The sequence below is a fragment of the Pseudorca crassidens genome, chromosome 18, assembly GCF_039906515.1.
Source record: "Pseudorca crassidens isolate mPseCra1 chromosome 18, mPseCra1.hap1, whole genome shotgun sequence".
NCBI classification, from domain to species: Eukaryota; Metazoa; Chordata; class Mammalia; order Artiodactyla; family Delphinidae; genus Pseudorca; species Pseudorca crassidens.
Genome location: NC_090313.1, coordinates 29,193,527 through 29,213,007, shown reverse-complemented (window position 1 = coordinate 29,213,007; position 19,481 = coordinate 29,193,527). Strand labels below are relative to the sequence as shown.

Here is a 19,481-nt window from a genome sequence, read left to right as displayed (position 1 = left end):
GGCTAAACAATACACTACTTAATAACCAAGAGATTACTGAAGAAATCAAAAAATACCTAGAAATAAATGACAATGAAAACACAACGACCCAAGACCTATGGGATGCAGCAAAAGCAGTTCTAAGAGGGAAGCTTATAGCAATACAATCCTACCTCAAGAAACAAGAAACATCCCACATAAACAACCTAAACTTACACCTAAAGCAATTAGAGAAAGAAGAACAAAAAAACCCCCAAAGTTAGCAGAAGGAAAGAAATATTAAAGATCAGATTAGAAATGAAGGAAACAACAGCAAAGATCAAAAAAACTAATAGCTGGTTCTTTGAGAAGATAAACAAAATTGATACATCATTAGCCAGACTCATCAACAAAAAAAGGGAGAAGACTCAAATCAATAGAATTAGAAATGAAAAAGGAGAAGTAACAACTGACACTGCAGAAATACAAAAGATCATGAGAGATTACTACAAGCACCTTTATGTCAATAAAATGGACAACTTGGAAGAAATGGACAAATTCTTAGAAAAACACAATATTCTGAGACTGAACCAGGAAGAAATAGAAAACACAAACAGACCATCATAAGCACTGAAATTGAGACTCTGATTAAAAATCTTCCAACAAACAAAAGCCCAGGACCAGATGGCTTCACAGGCGGATTCTATCAAACATTTAGAGAAGAGCTAACAGCTATCCTTCTCAAGCTCTTCCAAAATATAGCAGAGGGAGGAACACTCCCAAACTCATTCTGCAAGGCCACCATCACCCTGATACCAAAACCAAAGAAGTCACAAAGGAAGAAAACTACAGCCCAATATCACTGATGAACATAGATGCAAAAATTCTCAGCAAAATACTAGCAAACAGAATCCAACAGCACATTAAAAGCATCATACACCATGATCAAGTGTGGTTTACGCCAGGAATGCAAGGATTCTTCAATATACGCAAATCAATCAATGTGATACACCATATATAACAAATTGAAGGATAAAAACCATATGATCATTTCAATAGATGCAGAAAAAGCTTTTGACAAAACTCAACACCCGTTTATGATAAAAACCCTCCAGAAAGTAGGCATAGAAGGAACTTACTGCAACATAATAAAGGCCATATATGACAAACCCACAGCCAACATCTTTCTCAATGGTGAAAAACTGAGACCATTTCCACTAAGATCAGGAACCAGACAAGGTTGCCCAATCTCACCACTCTTATTCAACATAGTTTTGGAAGTTTTAGCCACAGCAATCAGAGAAGAAAAAGAAATAAAAGGAATCCGAAATGGAAAAGAAGAAGTAAAGCCATCACTGTTTGCAGATGACATGACACTTTTCATAGAGAATCCTAAAGATGCCACCAGAAAACTACTAGAGCTAATCAATGAATTTGATAAAGTAGCAGGATACAAAATTAATGCACAGAAATCTCTTGTATTCCTATACACTAATGATGAAAAATCTGAAAGAGAAATGAAGGAAACACTCCCATTTACCACTGCAACAAAAAGAATAAAATACCTAGGAATAAACCTACCTAGGGAGACAAAAGACTTGTATGCAGAAAACTATAAGACACTGATGAAAGAAATTAAAGACGATAGAAACAGATGGAGAGATATACCATGTTCCTGGATTGAAAGAATCAACATTGTGAAAATGACTCTACTACCCAAAGCAATCTACAGATTCAATGCAATCCCTATCAAATTACCAATGGCATTTTTCACAGAACCAGAACAAAAATGTTCACAATTTGTATGGAAACACAAAAGACCTCGAATAGCCAAAGTAATCTTGAGAAAGAAAAACGGAGCTGCAGCAATCAGGCTCCCTTACTTCCGACTATACCTCTAAGTTACAGTAATCAAGACAGTATGGTACTGGCACAAAAACAGAAATATAGATCAATGGAACAGGATAGAAAGCACAGAGATCAACCCACACACACGGTCACGTTAGTTTTAATAAAGGAGGCAAGAATGTACAATAGAGAAAAGACAGTCTCTTCAATAAGTGGTGCTGCAAAAACTGGAGCGCTACATGTAAAAGTATGAGATTAGATCACTCCCTAACACCATACACAAAAATAAACTCAAAATGCATTAAAGACTTAAATGTAAGGCCAGACACCATAAAACTCTTAGAGGAAAACATAGGCAGAACACTCTATGACATAAATCACAGCAAGATCCTTGTTGACACACCTCCTAGAGAAATGGAAATAAAAACAAAAATAAACAAATGGGACCTAATGAAACCTAAAAGCTTTTGCACAGCAAAAGAAACCATAAACAAGACGAAAAGACAGCCCTCAGAATGGGAGAAAATATTTGCAAATGAAGCAGCTGACAAAGGATTAATCTCCAAAATTTACAAGCAGCTCATGTAGCTCAATGTCAAAAAACCAATCCAAAAATGGGCAGAAGACCTAAATAGACATTTTTCCAAAGAAGATATACAGGTTGCCAACAAACACATGAAAGAATGCTCAACATCACTAATCATTAGAGAAATGCAAATCAAAACTACAATGAGGTATCACCTCACACCAGTCAGAATGGCCATCGTCAAAATATCTACAAACAATAAGTGCTGGAGAGGGTGTGGAGAAAAGGGAACCCTCTTGCACCATTGGTGGGAATGTAAATTGGTACAGCCATTATGGAGAACAGTTATGGAGGTTCCTTAAAAAATTAAAAATAGAACTACCATATGACACAGCAATCCCACTACTGGGTCTATACCCTGAGAAAACCATAATTCCAAAAGAGTCATGTACCACAATGTTCACTGCAGCTCTATTTACAATAGCCAGGACATGGAAGCAGCCTAAATGTCCATCGACAGATGAATGGATAAAGAAGATGTGGCACATATATACAATGGAATATTACTCACTCATAAAAAAAAACTGAAAATGAGTTATTTGCAGTGAGGTGGATGGACCTAGAGTCTTTCATACAGAGTGAAGTAAGTCAGAAAGAGAAAAACAAATACAATATGCTAACACATATATATGGAATCTAAAAAAAAAAAAAAAATGGTTCTGATGAACCTAGGGGCAAGACAGGAATAATGCTGCATATATAGAGAATGGACTTGAGGATATGGGGAGGGGGAAGGGTAAGCTGGGACGAAGTGAGAGAGTAGCACTGACATATATATACTACCAAACGTAAAATAGTGGGAAGCAGCCGCATAGGACAGGGAGATCAGCTCGGTGCTTTGTGACCACCTAGAGGGGTGGGATAGGGAGGGTGGGAGGGAGGGAGACACAAGAGGGAGGAGATATGGGGATTTATGTATATGTATAGCTGATTCACTTTGTTATAAAGCAGAAACTAATACATAATTTTAAAGCAATTATACTCCAATAAAGATGTTAAAAAATAAAGTAAAATAAAGTAAAAGGTTTAAAGAAATCAAATGAAAGAAAAGCACAATAAAATAACACTGAAGTAAATTATAGTAGAATTATAAGAATTATAATTACATGCCAGTGTGCCTTTAAGAACAACACAACAGAATGAACTCTAGAATAACTTTGAAAAGGAATGTGTTTTGCGTAATTTCTATTATTTTATCCTGAGTCTTAATCATTCTCTTACCCTCCAGGGACTCGGTCCGGACGTCCACTGCTGACACAGCTGGCTCCATAACCGGTACAGTCTCCACACACGGTGCACACCATGCACTGCTCCAGCTTCCACTTATGCATGCCTGGAGGACACATCATGGACTTCTCGTCTTTATCATCTAGCTCTTCTTCCAGGTCCTCATCCATTGCTGTTGCCATATTTTCAACTCCAAACCCTATTTGAAAGATCAGTTTATAATTTTCATCTAAATTATTCCCATGTCTAAAAAACTGGTAATTTTATTTCCCAATTTAAAGAATGTAGAACACATACTAATCCCAATGGATATACACAGGAATGATAAAATATTAGAGGAACAAAAATAAAATTTAATTTAGGGACCACTAATAAATGCTCTCTCCATTTCCTTTCTGCAAAAAGATATATCTAGGGCTTCCCTGGTGGCGCAGTGGTTGAGAGTCTGCCTGCCGATGCAGGGGACGCAGGTTCATGCCCCGGTCAGGGAAGATCCCACGTGCCGCGGAGCAGCTGGGCCCATGAGCCATGGCCGCTGAGCCTACGCGTCCAGAGCCTGTGCTCCGCAACGAGAGAGGCCACAACAGTGAGAGGTCCGCGTACCGCAAAAAAAAAAAAGAGGCAGTGATGGCAGGAGTATCTCGTGGCTGTTACTTTCTGTCACTCGTACGTCTAATTTTTTCTGATTTTAGTCCCTACTTTCCATCCTCACTGCCAATACTTTTGTTCAACAGACCAAAGAAAGTCTCCTAACCACATTCTAAAAGCCAAGAGTTCGTCCACTCTAAAACATCCTCTCATTGTTGGAAATTAGCTTTTTTTTAAAATAAATTTATTTAATTTATTATTTATTTTTGGCTGCATTGGGTCTTCATTGCTGCATGCAGGATTTCTCTAGTTGCGGTGAGCAGAGGCTACTCTTTGTGGCAGTGTGCGGGCTTCTCATTGTAGTGGCTTCTCTTGTTGCAGACCACCGGCTCTAGAGTGCAGGCTCTAGAGCGCAGGCTCAGTAGTTGTGCGCACAGGCTTAGTTGCTCCGTGGAATGTGGGAGCTTCCTGGACCAGGACTTGAACCCATGTCCCCTGCATTGGCAGCTGGATTCTTAACCACTGCGCCACCAGGGAAGCCCGGAAATCAGCTTCTTAAAATATGTATTTGATCCTATGACTTCACAATTTACAAACCTCCCATGACTTTCAAAGGTCTTCAAAAGAACAGAACTTCTTAGCAACATACAGTCAGTCACAACATGGCTCCCGATTTTCTCCAACCTCATTTCCTCCATGCAAACTGTATTCCAGCTGAACCTAAATTCCCTCTGCTTTATAAACATCCTGTGTCCTTTCACATGCTCAGGGCCTTTGCTCATTCCTGCTCCACCTGTATCTCTCTGCCTCATTCATCGGATGCCTCTTCCTATCTCATCTACCAGAGAAACTCCTTTTCAGCCTTCAAAAACTCAACTTGGAGGTCATTTCCTATGAAAGCACTTACAGTTTTTTCCAGGGTAAGTGATTATCTCTTCAAAGCCTGTTTATACCTCAATTACAACTTATTTAATTGTGTTATAATTCACGCAACTATTTTTTTTTGATTGAACACCAACTATGCCCCAGGCATTCCTTTATGTCAGAGTCAGCAAACTTTTTTGTAAAGGGCTAGACTGTAAATAATTTAGGCTTTGGGGGCCACATAAGTCTATGTCACATTTTTTAAAAAATAACCCTTTATAAATATAATATACATTCTTAGCTTGAAGGGCCATACAGAAACAGGCCACAGAGAAGATAAGGCATCAGATTATGGTTTGCAGATCTCTGCTCTAGGCACTGAGGACTATGATAGTGAGCAATTATAAAGCTTGCAAGCTAGTAAGAAAAATTGACATTAATCAAATAACCATACTGCAAGGTATAAACATACAACTGTGACAGAATTATGAAGAACATATAGTGCTACAAGTCCATAAAATGAAAGAGCAAATCTGTGGGAATCAAGTAATTATTTTTTATGTTTGTCTTTCATAGCAGACCTAGATCCTCAAAGACAAGGTTCTATCTTACTCACTTCATCACTTATTCTTAGTCAACCTTATTCTCTGACCACTTACACTTATAACAGACTCAGTACAAATGAACTCATAGGAGACATAATCTTTTTTATTTTTGCCAATTCTAATCTGTGGACAGGTTGAGAAATTAGATGACCAAGTATTGGATAACTATGTCAAGAGTTAGAATAAAGAAATCCTTAAGAAGGCATAAGTCATATTTTTAACAACAACAATAGCTAAACCACATCGAGCATTTACTTGTAACTGGCTCTATATGTATTACTCATTTAATCATCCCAACAGTACTATAACTATCATGCTCAAATTAATCTCTAAATTCAAAGCAATCCCAATCACAGTGACAAGTAAAAAAACTGATTCTAATTCACATGGAAAATAAAGGCCCCAACCTGACTACATAAAGCAAAAATTTGTAAGGAAAGACAATGAAGAACTTGTCAAAATTTTTAAATTATATATAACAAATGAAACCATAAATAAATGTAAAAGATAAGCCACAGGTTGGTCAAAGATATTTGCAAGGCATACAATACAATATACAAAAAATTCCTACAAATCAATAGGAAAAAAGGCAAGCAAACAAGAAAAGTTTGAAGAGAATCTAACTCACTATTAATAGTTGAGGGAATGCAAATTACAAGAGAGACTCAGTAATTCTACTCCTAGTTAAATATCCAAAAAAAGGGCACTCATATTTTCACCAACATTTACTAGAATGTTCAGAGCAACACTAACACAAGCCAAACTAGAAACTACCCCAATGTCCATAATACTAGAAAAGATTTTAAAACTGTGGTATATTCACACAATTTAATACTATACAACGATGAGAATGAACAATATATAACTAGCTGGCAACAATACGGATGAATCTCATAAAGCTGAATGAAAAGAAACTAGACATGAAAGAACTCATACTACATGATTCCATTTACATAAAGTACAAATGTATGCAAAACTAATTTATAGTGTTAAGTGGAGAGGTAGATAGTAACTGGAGAGGTACATAAGTGGGGGCTTCCTGGGATGCTGGTAATATTCCTGATCTTGGTGGTGATTACATGAATGTGTTGTTCATTTTGTGACAATTCATCAAGGTGTGCACTTACGCTATGTGTACTTTTCTGCATGTATGTTATACTTCAATATAACAAAAAATTACAATGAAAAACCATGTCATAGCCATCAAAATGACAAAAATCAGTCTGTCATTACTATTAGTGTGATATGGAAAATCAGACTTTCCTTCTAAGAATATCCATTGGTACAACCTCTTTCAAGAAAAATCTAGCAAAGCTGAAATCTACAACACTAGAGAAAAGTCTCACACACTTCTGCCAGGAAACATGAATAAAGGAGGTTTTAAAATTATTTATAATAGTGAAAAACTGGAAATAACTCATCTATCAGCAGGAGAATGGATAAACTGTGATATGTTAGTCACACGGTTTATTACACAGCAGTTAACATGAGTCATCTAGATTTATATGTACCAGTGTCACTATATTTCAAACACAATGGTGAGATTAAAAAAAAAGTTTACAGAAAAATATAAATAGATTAGCACTTATAAAAATCATCTTTTTATGTGTAAAGTATGAGCATATAATATACAAAATATATAAAAACAAGTACAAATACAGGAACATGACCGAAAGGATATTAATCAAAATCATGATCATGACTAATTCTGGAGCGAGATGGAGTACAATAATAAGTCTTAGAAGGGGAACGTGGGCCACTTGAATCTTATCTATATATTTTTTTACTGAAAAATGGTAAGACATAGTGGTAGATACACAATTTTTTTACACTGCAGTATTATTTTCTGTACTTTTCCTGTTTTCTTTTTAAAAACATCTTTTAAAAAATCCTTTATTTCTTTGCAACTCTGCAATCTGTATTCATTATGTGTCTTACGGCTACCAGTTTGCTTTCTAATGCATTACTTACTAACAGAGTGGGTGTGATTTATAAGTAAAAACAACTTTTAACAATTTCATTTTGGTTATTACAAAATTTACCTTAAGAATCCAGAACATAGGTGTAAACATAGTTTCAGGATAATAAAGAACAGTTTTATTCAGTTCAGAACTCTTATAAAATATAATTTAATCTATATTTATACTATATATAGAAAACTAAGCTGCTTCTCTCCTTTATGCCTAGTAGGTGTTATCCAAATCCATGGCTCATGAGTTCAGCAAGAAGAAAAAAAATTTCCATTTTGGAGTGATTCATTTCATTTTGTTCTTCCCTCTTCTTTAAAATCAATATGCTCTAATAGACTTGCTCTTTTAAAAATTAAAGTATTTTAAATACACACAAATATAAATAAGGTGAAGAAAAAAATAGAGGGCTCCTGATATCCAGATGAGCCTGCCATCAAGAAGTCCCCCAAAAGACTAAACTTGTTTTTGTTAATTTATACAAATATTAATCCTCAAACCCATTCATGCTTTAAACACAGTTTAGTGCTTAATTCTAGTAATATGTCTCTATTTCCTATTCTCCAGCTATACAAAATTAAAAAGAGAAAACCTGAAACTGGAGTGAAGGGTATAGGACAACACTGAGAGCAGCTAGAAGTAAAACCTGAGAGTAAGAATGAGGTAGACACAACTATAACCAAAAAACAAACAAACAAACAAAAAACCCACAACAAACATGGCAAAGGATTAACCCCTCTCATCCTTCTTCAACAGCCTGAGTGTTGGGGCAAAGGATACAGTATATAAGGTGCATCTACAATTTCACTCTTGATAAAAGGTCAAGTATTCTTACAGATCACTCTTAGCTGTCAAGAACTGATTAAATTACAGGTAGTACATGCTGTTAAACAGGAAGATAATATTTGCAGATAGACTGCTGCCAAAAATTGTTATAACTGAAACATGGGGTATAAAAGGACCGAATAACAAAGAGTTTCAAAAATGCACTTTTCTGAGATAATTCAACCACTAAAGATGCTAAATCAAAGAAGTGCTATTACATTTCATATAAAATTAAGAAAAAAATACAAGTAAGCAAGCTCATTTGCTCAGAAATTAGAAGTCTAAAGTATATTGATTATTCCAGTGAGTGACAGACTGACAAATAAATAAGAAATTTAGTAGTTTTCATAATTTTTAAGTATGAAATCAAAAAGCCACTTGTTTTTTAAAGAGTAAGATTCTTCACCATGGTGTTCTGAAAAACTATTGAAAAAAACAACACAAAATTTAATATCCACCCATTAAACACCTACCTTTCCCACCTTGGTTCATGGCACCAGTGTCTCGTCCACATTGTCCTTTATTATTCACACCAAATGTCCAAACTTCTCCATTCTTCATTAAAACACAAGTATGAGCTTTGCCCATAGCTACCTGAGTTACAAAATGGCCCTTCAAATCTGTTACCAAACCTACAGGAAAGATACAAACTTGGTAAGAAACAACAAAAGAAGCCTTTCTGGGCCTACTAAATCATCAGTAACGTAAAAGGACCACTTCAACGCAGAACTTTTCATTTCTGGGATAAAATAATCCACCAAAATGGGAAATAGTAGCCAAAAGATGGGCAAGGTATCAGTAAATTAATTTTATAATTTTTTAATGAAGCTTCAAAATCTTAAAATGTTATCATCTAGACTTGGGACAAATCTTTACTCTGGCATTTAGCTCAAGCCTGCTTCTCCTGAACGCTTGCTCTAAGTGGCAGCACCTCTCAACAATTCTCAGAAGGGTCACTAGATTTCAAACTTTCCTGACCCAAGAACAAAGGAACCTTTGAATCATGTACTTTACTTGCTTTGACCTGCCTCAGCAAAACAGAGTAAAATACTCACCAGAGTATTCTGAAATAACATTGTTTTTGTAGAAACCTGCGAGATTTTCCAAAGCAGTATTTTTCGATCATTTTTAATCTACAATGCTTTCTTCCACAATCCAACGTACAGGTAGTTCCTAAATTTCACTTATTCACATATTGCATTCATTATAGTTGCCATATCCAAGTGCCACTCATATTATCTTAATATTTTTTGCGTCAATTTTAAATCTGACTAAAGCATTTTAACTTATTCAGTAGTAATAACAGTAAAAATCAAAGATTGTTGAGTATTTATAACATACACTAAAATATAATCATTTTTAAAAAGTTGAAGTATTTGTTTTATTTAAATCACAAATAATATAATTCTCATACCACACTTTGGCAAAACTATTCTATATTATTAGTTCAGATACCACTTCCTTAAGGTGACCTTCCCTTTCACCCTATACTAACTTAAGTCTTTTGGTTAAGCATACCTCAAAAACTCCCATTGTTAGTATTTAGCATACTTGAAAAAGATATGTATATACAGAAATAGTATTTACTATTATTAACAGTATTAGCTGACATGTCTTGAGCCCTTACATGTGCCAGGCTCTGTTCTAAGCATTTCATAAGCATTATCTCCTATAACCTTATAAGAACCATAGGAAGCAGGTATTATCATTAGCTCCCTTTTACAGGTGGAAAAAAAAATGAAAAGTTAAGAAAAGCTCTGAAAAGTTACGTAATTTAAGCTAGTTAGCCAAATAAAAAGTGGCCATGCCAGGGTCTGAGTCTATATCCATAACCATTAGACCACAGATCTCTAACACTTAAGTTCTGTAATGTCCAACTGTCTCTCAGAGCCTCAAAGGGAAAGGGATCATGTCTGTCTGGTCCACCAATCCCTGACATATTGTTAGTTCTCAATAACTATATGCTGAATAAATGCACAAGTTTCCATAAGCCTTAGCCAAGAGGATTTTAGCAAGCAACAGTTACATTGAATATTATTTTTAAACTATACATGAGCCCACCTCCAAATTTTGATTCACTCTGACAGGTGAGGCCAATTGAGACTCTAGATATTACCACATTAAACCATCTCATAAGTCACCTGAGCACAGTTCAAATTAATAATGGACAGTTATAAACGTTTGATATATGTCATTTCCCCCGCATGAGACCATCACCTAAGCCTCTAATCAGAAACTTCGTTAATTCTGAATTCCTTTTTACAGAGAAATTTATAGGCTTTTACATATTTACTTCATATAAAATCCTTCCAAGTGGGTTGCCACAATCATTATACTCATTTCTAAATGCTAGAAAGAAAATATAACAACCAAATATGACAAGTTTTTGAGATTACAGTTTATAAATATAAAACCCTTTATTTGGCTAGTTCTATCCCTCATATCCACTACTTGTAGTTATCAGTCACTCAGTCACTTAACAAGTAATTCCTGAGACCCGACCATGCACCAGACACTGTGCTGGGCACTGGGGATATAACAGTAAATAAGAGAGAGATAGCTTTTCTCTAACTACTTAACAATAGGAGGAGATAAATAATCCATCAGTTATAAATTCGCTAAGTTATGAAAATCATGTCCCCAGGGTACCACCAGGAACATGTCACATGAGCGTCTAACCGAGCCTAGGGAGAGCTTTCCAGAGAAAGTAACAGCTAAGGTAGCGCTGCCCTAGTCAAGCCCCATGATTAGCTCTGCAGGAAACTAGTGACACTGTTCCCAGCAATAAGGCAGGAAGAAAGAACAAAACACTGTACTTAGAAAGAAATGTGAAAAATGTAGAGAAAGCGTGCTACAAATGTTAATTTTCTAGATATATCTTTGTAATACATAAAGTCTAGTATAGGACTTTCTGTGCATAAAAGTGAAACGGTGTTTAAGATTAACTTACTTGAACTATCAGAGTAAATGGCATCTTTTCCAAACATGTATAGCTCTCCATCTTTAGAAATAACAGAACTACTTCCATTATTGCAGGCTGTATACACCACAATCTTCCCTTCCATCTTAATTATCTTTTTAGGTTTATAAGGTTTTGATTGCCGTCTGCTCTTAGCTTAAAAAAAAAAATAATTTAAGGCATCTATGTACAAATAAAAATAATGATTTGTATATAAAGCCCAAGGAAAAACATATCATCTTCACTTATCATACACTTTATTTATTTATTTTCACAAAAGCCTGGGCTTCCCAACATGTCAATTAAATGAGTCAATCTGAAAGCCTCATCTCATTAAATGTCTATTAGGCTGTTGCTATCAGATCCTCTTCTTTGTAGTACACTGAAATTCCCAATAAGAAACACCAATTTTCTACCAAACTTCTGGGGAGCCCAATCTCTAGATTAGCACTTATATTATCAATACCATTCCATTATCATATATATATTATATTTATATAAAATATAAATATGTAAAGTTATATATATATATAATAAATATATATATAATTTTTTTAAATCCCTTTACTCTCAAACTCTATTGCACATGTATTCCTCCAATAGATCCTGGAAAGAAAAATCAGTTCCTCATTCATTCAACACATATTTATTAAGCAGCTACACCTAGTCAGAGATTGAAAGGAAATATGCATATGGAGGGAGAGCAAACAAATTTAAACGTAGATGATTTAAGCAGCCTCTGCTCTCAAAAACTAAATCCCTGAATTGAGCAAAAGATGGGAAATGCCAATCTTTTGTTCCCTTAGTCAATCCCAGTTTTTGCATGCCCTTCTGATTAAAAACATATTGCTGTGTTGGGTACAATTCTGGGATTAAAATACCACTATAACTTTTCTTATAACATGATCTATATACTTATATACAACAACTAAGTTATCTGGTGCTTAAGCAAAGGAAGAATGATGTCCTCCAAACGCTAGAAGGAAAAACTGGCTGGGCTGAAGTTTCTGAGGTATGGTAATACACTTCATGGTTATTTGAAGGGATTTTTTTCAGGATAACATTTATTTACACATGATTTCTACATTAGATGTTGACTTCAAACCTAATCCTCATAAGATGCTACCCCAACTACTACAATGTATAATGTACAAGAGAAGTTACAAAAACAGAAAAATGACCCTTTGAGGAAAACTGAACAGAAGCATAGGAAAGCTAAGAGATAAACAATAAAACTCCTTTAATTTTTCATTGCTTAGGAATTTTATCACAATGAAATAACACCAAGAACAGTGTTTCATAACTGACACTATTATACAATTTACATAAGGTTTACCTCATTGTGAAATATATACTCTTTGCAAAATTTCCAATATATTACTTCTAAAATATTCTTTCTAAAATAATATATTGGAATAAATTTTTAAAAATAACACCAATTGACAAAACAGATAAATAGCCATGTATGTAATGCATAAGGCATATAAAAATTCATGAATATGAACTCTAGTATGAAATCAGCAATCATAGTTCTTTAATGAACAGTACACCACAACCATTAACTGAATATTCCTCAATATAAAATCTTCTATTAACTTGGGAAGGTTAGTGCTGTTGAAATTGATATATCTTATGTTAATAAATTCCACAGTATTTTTACTGAATAGTCCACTCACTTGACTCTCCATCTTCTCCTTTACTAGCAGATCCTGTAAAGAATATGCTTCCATCTTCTGCAACTAACAGGGCATGAGAGCCATCATGTCCAACTGAGAAGTGCACAATCTTTGGGGATTTCGTAATTGGTAGCTCAACCCATTTTCCTGCTGAAGGACCCCCTTGTTTGATTCCGAGACTCTGGTATTTGCCAGTGTAATATATCTTAACACATTAAAAAAAAAAAAAGGAATTATAGTGCCTTTTGAAGTAGTGCACCAGGTTTCACGTGAGAGAAAAAAACCTCCATACTTTATTGAAAATAAAAATAACAAGAACTCAAACTCTTTCTTTACTACTATTCAACTTCTGAGAGCTGAACAGGAGAGAAATAGGCATATTTTTCCAAAAATATACCGTTCACAATAGTTTTTTCATATCTACTCAGGATACTTATCATCTTTCATAAGTATCCTGAATAGGTATGAATAAATACATGCCATAAATATACTCCAAACATACAACAGAAGGAAATTCATAAAACTGTCAATTCATTTTTCCAGTGAAAAAAGGCTTACATACAAATATACTGTATATGCCTCATAATTTTAATTTTCAGCATTCTTTTAATTACCTTACTTTATCCTCACACCCACCAGATAAGAAAAAAATCTTCCACCTCTATAAATAGACGTCTACAATCTATAGCTTAATTGTCCATGCTCCTACTTCCCCACCTCGTAGTCTGTATGTGTCTGCACATTTACAAAAATTGGCAAGGGATGACCTATTCAAAATAAACCCAAGTGTGAATTCACCCCAGCTCAAGAAATTACACAAAGAGCTCCATAATTAAAGTAAATATCTGTAAAAAGGTTAAATTTTATAAAGTTTATGAAGTTTTATACTCAAATGTTACAATTTTCTTTTATATTATTTCAACATAAAATTTTACTATATAAAACAATTTTAATCAAACTTTAAAATACGATTATGTTTAAACATGTGAACTATGTAAGCTAATCAACTGATTATACCAACTATCTCTTAAAGCAGATAATGTAATTTTTAATCCTAAAAGAATAATTTACCTTTCCATTTGCTGTTTTCATTAGTGCAAACTCTCGTCCTGCACCAAGAATTGCTGACTCCTCATCAAATCCAGTACCTGATAATACAACAAGACTTAATAAATACTGTTACATTTTTAATATGAATAATTTCAAGCAAAAAATAAATAAATAAAAATAATTTCAAGCACAACTTGTGTTAGTTTGAGTGATGAAAAAGTCAATTCAATTAGTATCACTCAAAAACAAGGATGACAGGGTATGTCATATGCCTCAATTTAAAAAAATATTAACAGTAGCCACACTACTCCAAGGAAAGATAAAGTTACCATAAGCTCCTTAATTTGTTTCAAATTAGTGCCAAATTATTTTTTTAATGTTAAAAAAATTGTTTAAATCAATGTCAGCCATATTTCTTGAATTAATGAATGAACTAATTTTCATTGGGCATCTATTAGCTATCAGGCATTATAGAATGCATGAGCCTTTTCCTATTTGATCCTCACAACTATACTGCTTGGCTTACAAATGAGCAAATATATAAAGCTTGGTGAAGTAAGTCCTGACATGAAGCGTCTGGGCTTGAACAATGCCATTCAGATATCTGAATTAAGGTATTTCAGATTCCCTCTTCCAAGCTTTTTTCTATAGGAGAACATTTCATGTAGCTAATCCATGAATTTGAATACATATGTGTGCACATACACACAAAAACCCTTATGCACATTTTCAAATTGTGAAACTATGGGTAAATAATCATATATAGCACATTTTATGAGTTTGTCCAATTATACAAACTACTAATGAGCTTATGGGATTGTGAAACCCAAAAACTATGAGTTCAATACAATATTTTTCTATGGAAAAACAAAAATACTACACAAATGCAAAGTAAATCACTAATGAAGTTTAATAAATTTAATAACAGTCAAAAAAGTTGGGTCTTGCAAGGAATCCCACAAGTTAATAAATGGAATTATTAAACCAGGAACAGTACGGCAAACCAAAATTGAGACCCTCATGGAAACTAGTAATCCTAACTACTACTATGACACTGCAAGAGTAAGTATACTAAGTCCAAGAAATATTCTGTGGACGTCTGCATTTCTGTATCCAAATGAAAGATTCTTAAATCAAACGTTAGGCCAATTACCATTTTCACAATCCACGGGACCATTCTATGACTATCCTGAAAGCCTGTTCAAATAAAAATCAAAGGCTTCAAGTTACTCCTAGTTATTTGTACATATTAATTCGTTAAGTGTGCTTCATAGTAACAGACAGCAAAACAGCTACCTAATATAAGCTACAATGTTGAAAACACAATGTTAGTTTTCTAAAGAATAAAGAATCTGATAATTAAAATGTAGGAGAAAGGTTTTTTTGACCATCTTACTTATAATATGCAAGTCCTTTTCCAGATCAAATAGTGAGATACCACAGGCATGCAAGCATTTTCTGGCCAGCTTAAGTTGTAATTCTTGTTGTAGCACAGGCTCAGTGCTTGTGGCAAATATTCTGACAACAAAGCCATCCTAAGAGAAATAAAACATCCACGGTATTTTGTTACATGAATTGATCTTCTAAGGCTCTACTTTCCATCTAATAAAAATCAAATAATTTACGAGAAAAAGATTCCATTTATACCAGCTTCTCATGACTCAGAATACTTACATCTCTGGAAGCAGCTATCTGATTAATATATTCTCCATCAGTGAATAAAATATTTTGACCTTCAGTGTGGCAATCTGTGCAAGAGGAAGAAACAGCAATTACATTACAATATAAATAAACACCTCACAAAATGACTTTACTCCTCTGTTGAAGTCAGAATGAGAGTTCTCCACACAATAAAGGTAATTTAAACTCAAAGGGAGACTGTGCTTTTTAATAAAGAGTTACAAATTAGCAGAAACTAAACAATCCAACTAATAATACGCATTACATTTTGTGCTTACATTTATAAATCTTCCATAATCAAGGACCTGAGAGCCCACCTAATTTCAAAATGAACTAGTATTAGATACAGTCTGATAATAAACATGCACCACAATGAACAAACTATAATGTGGTTATAATCAATTCAATACAATCCATGCGAGGTAGGCAACACTCTACCTTCAGACATACATCACAGTCATTAGTGTCACAGAAAAATACAGATAGACCTAAAACTTCTGCATTTGAGGTCTATGGTGTCCAACTACAGATATCCCTTGCTTTATAATATAGAACTGGCTGTACCGTTTCCACTTAGGTTTAACGCTTTTTCCCAGTATTTATTAGCATTTAGCATGCTATACACTTTTTAAATGTTCACCCTTCACAGAACAAATCTATGGTTATGTGTTTCTTTTTGTCTGAAAGTTTTCATATATTTTGGCTGAAATGCCATATTTCATCAATACTGTATATATCTCTGTGGAACAGTGCACTATATACTTTGATCAAAATAATGCACAAGTGTAATTGCAACAAGGGATACCAGTATTACAGAAGGACCGGTGGGACAGTGTGTTAGTGATTGCTACTAAATAACATGAAACTACAAGCAACTCAATATCTAAGTATAAACTGTATCCTTTTGGAAAAACAAATGTTCAGCAAGCAAGTCTAAAAGCACACGCATTTCCCAAAATAACTGCAGAGAACTAGGATGAATCTCTCCATTAATTACAATACCAAAAAATAATATTTCATTTCTATTTGCACCTGAATCAGCAAAACATAAAATTCTGGTTTTGGAATGCAGGAATGGAGCCCACCCAAATAAGCTGAGTTACTCTATATCTTTGCCCAGGAGCTTCATACTAGCATACTTCCTTATCATAAATACGCAAAACACAGGCAGACCCTTACCAAATAGAGAATTCAGTGATCACAAACTGGAAATAGAAACTGGGAGACAAGGCCCACTGGTAGCCCAAGAGACTTGGAAATCAAAGAGAGGAGAAATCGAAAGAAAGAGTTCCTAGTCCACTGTACAGAATACAAAGAGGCGCAAGAAAGATGCTTCTCAAGCTCTAAGCTGTAAGATTTTAAACTAAAAAGCAAAGAAGAAAAACTCATTATAATTTCAGATAAACGCAGGGGTGAGGAGTGAAGCGGCGCAAGAAGAGTAGCAAAAACCCTCATGATCTGAGGCAACCTGTCACCAGACACGAAGAGTAAACGACACAGGGATACAATATAAAAGGTATGCCAACATATCAAGGCTAAATGACAACAGGGGAAAAAAAAGTATGTTTTCAGCTCATCAGTGCTGGGTTGAAAATAACTTATTTATAAACTAGTCTATAAGACAAGTTGGAACATGAAGCTCAACGAATTACCAGATTTCTGTCAATCGTAAACGTGGTATTCATTACCATCTATAAACCTGACAGTTCACTTCTGCTCCTTCTTGATGGGAAAGCTAGAGAGCAGAGTTGCCCCTAGCTAGGGAAAAAAGGACTATTAAAGAAACTGCCTCCCAGGTCAAAGAAAAGGAAAAATGACAACAGGCTTCTTCAGGCTTGAAGGCAAGTCTTCCTGCTGCGTGACTTCAAAAAGATTTTTCTCTTTATCCTTTCTGTATCCTTCATGTAACGTTATAAGACAGCATCTTCGGGAAAATATCAAGATACACAACGTGGGACTATCTCCCCCAGTCTGGTTCCTTCTTCACCATGAATATGGTACAAATTTGTGAAACACAGAAAGCCACATTTGTATTGTTAAAAGGTGCATTTCATATGTTAAATGAAGTAGAGGGATTTAAACTGAAACATTAACAAGTCATTTTTTACCATGATGGAATAAATAAAAGGGCTGTAAGTAGACCATTTTCAAATGGTCTTTCTCAGTCACAATCTCTGTTGAATGATCAGGGTTTTTCAGAAGTAAACCCTTTACATTAGTATTCATCTGTTGGGCAGGGAGTCACGGAAGGATTAACAATTTTTCTTCCAAGACATCCTAAAATGACTTGCACAAAGACAGAGCGATAGGGATGCCCATTGCAGTGAAATTTATTATACATTGCAAAAAATTAGATGGGACCTCCATTTCAAACATTAATCAATGGAATATATTTTATAACATTAAAATGATGTTACAGAAGACTAGTTAATGGCCTGGAAATATATTCAGAATATTAAGTGAAAGGGGTAGCTTAAAAAAGCAATATGTAGCATACAATCACTTTTGTACAAGTATGTACATAACATACACAGGAAAAAGACAGGAAGGATATTCACTGATATGTTGGTAGTGTTTATAGATAGGAAGTGGGGTTACAATTAATTTTTATTTTGTTTTGCTTATATAATAGTTGTACAATAAATATGATTACTTTTAATATATGGGGGTACATGTTAATATTTCAAAATATTTTTATTATTATTATTGTTATTATCATAATCATCAGCATCATCGTTAGGACCAGAGACATGGCCTGGGACTTGTGATGATTAAAAAACAAATAAACAAACAAACAAATAAAACCCTGTAGACATATCTGAAAACAGACAGTTATTTACAAAATGGCTTTAATAAGTTATCTGTTTTCCAAAGTAGCTTTATTTATGAAACACACATGAAATGTGACATTTACCTTAACATGGCATCAGGTACACTAATTTAGATATATGTAGACAAAGTAATATTCAAATAAATGTTTGATGAAGTTATAAAAATATCTTAAAAATTAACAAGCAGCCAGGGAGCAATTATCCTTTTCAATGTGTTCTTCAGAAGTTCTCAGTCATTTTCAGATAGCCATGCGCCTTGAAGTAATATTGCTGCTTACCATGAAATTGTTGGTAGACACATTAAACATTCAAGATTTTAGTATAAACAAGCTCCTTTAGAATGTATTAAAGATATAAGCAAATTCAAATACCTTACAATGGAGAATATACTATGCATTTGCCCGGTGTTCCATAAAATTTAAGATTCACTGCCTAAGAAGTTAGACAGCACAGTGATCTGAAGGATAAATACATATGTACAACCTCAAAATTAAAGCAAAATGAATTCTGTCCAAAATGGCTTATCAGGGTATTATTAAAAAGTATAAATGATAGAATTTTTAAAATTCCTGACCCACCCTAAAATCTGTCTCTGAAAACACTTTAAAATAAAGAGGAAAACCCAAAGTACACTGTTGGTAAAGTCAAAATAAACAGAAGGTTCTTTACATCAAGGTTATTTGAGAGTCGTGGATTTATTAAGAGCAACAAAGCAACATCTCCCCACTAATTGAGGAGTTGAAGCAGTCATGGTGGGGTAAGGGTGGGGGGGCGGTCAGGCTACAGAATTTGGGCAAGAATTTGAAAACAAGTATTA

At 34.4% G+C, this 19,481-nt stretch overlaps 1 protein-coding gene across 10 annotated transcripts in view; it reads right to left on the bottom strand.

The window, feature by feature from the left end:
- Positions 1-19,481, bottom strand: part of MYCBP2 (MYC binding protein 2) — a 272,923-nt gene that overhangs the window by 191,425 nt on the left and 62,017 nt on the right. For all 10 annotated transcript variants that reach the window (XM_067713398.1, XM_067713403.1, XM_067713399.1 and 7 more), the window contains exons 9-15: positions 15,828-15,901; positions 15,550-15,688; positions 14,175-14,251; positions 13,104-13,308; positions 11,419-11,583; positions 8,942-9,100; positions 3,614-3,818 (exon numbers count right to left, since the gene is read on the bottom strand). In XM_067713398.1, the coding sequence (XP_067569499.1) occupies positions 3,614-3,818; positions 8,942-9,100; positions 11,419-11,583; positions 13,104-13,308; positions 14,175-14,251; positions 15,550-15,688; positions 15,828-15,901 (1,024 nt within the window). The remainder of the gene's footprint in view (positions 1-3,613; positions 3,819-8,941; positions 9,101-11,418; positions 11,584-13,103; positions 13,309-14,174; positions 14,252-15,549; positions 15,689-15,827; positions 15,902-19,481) is intronic.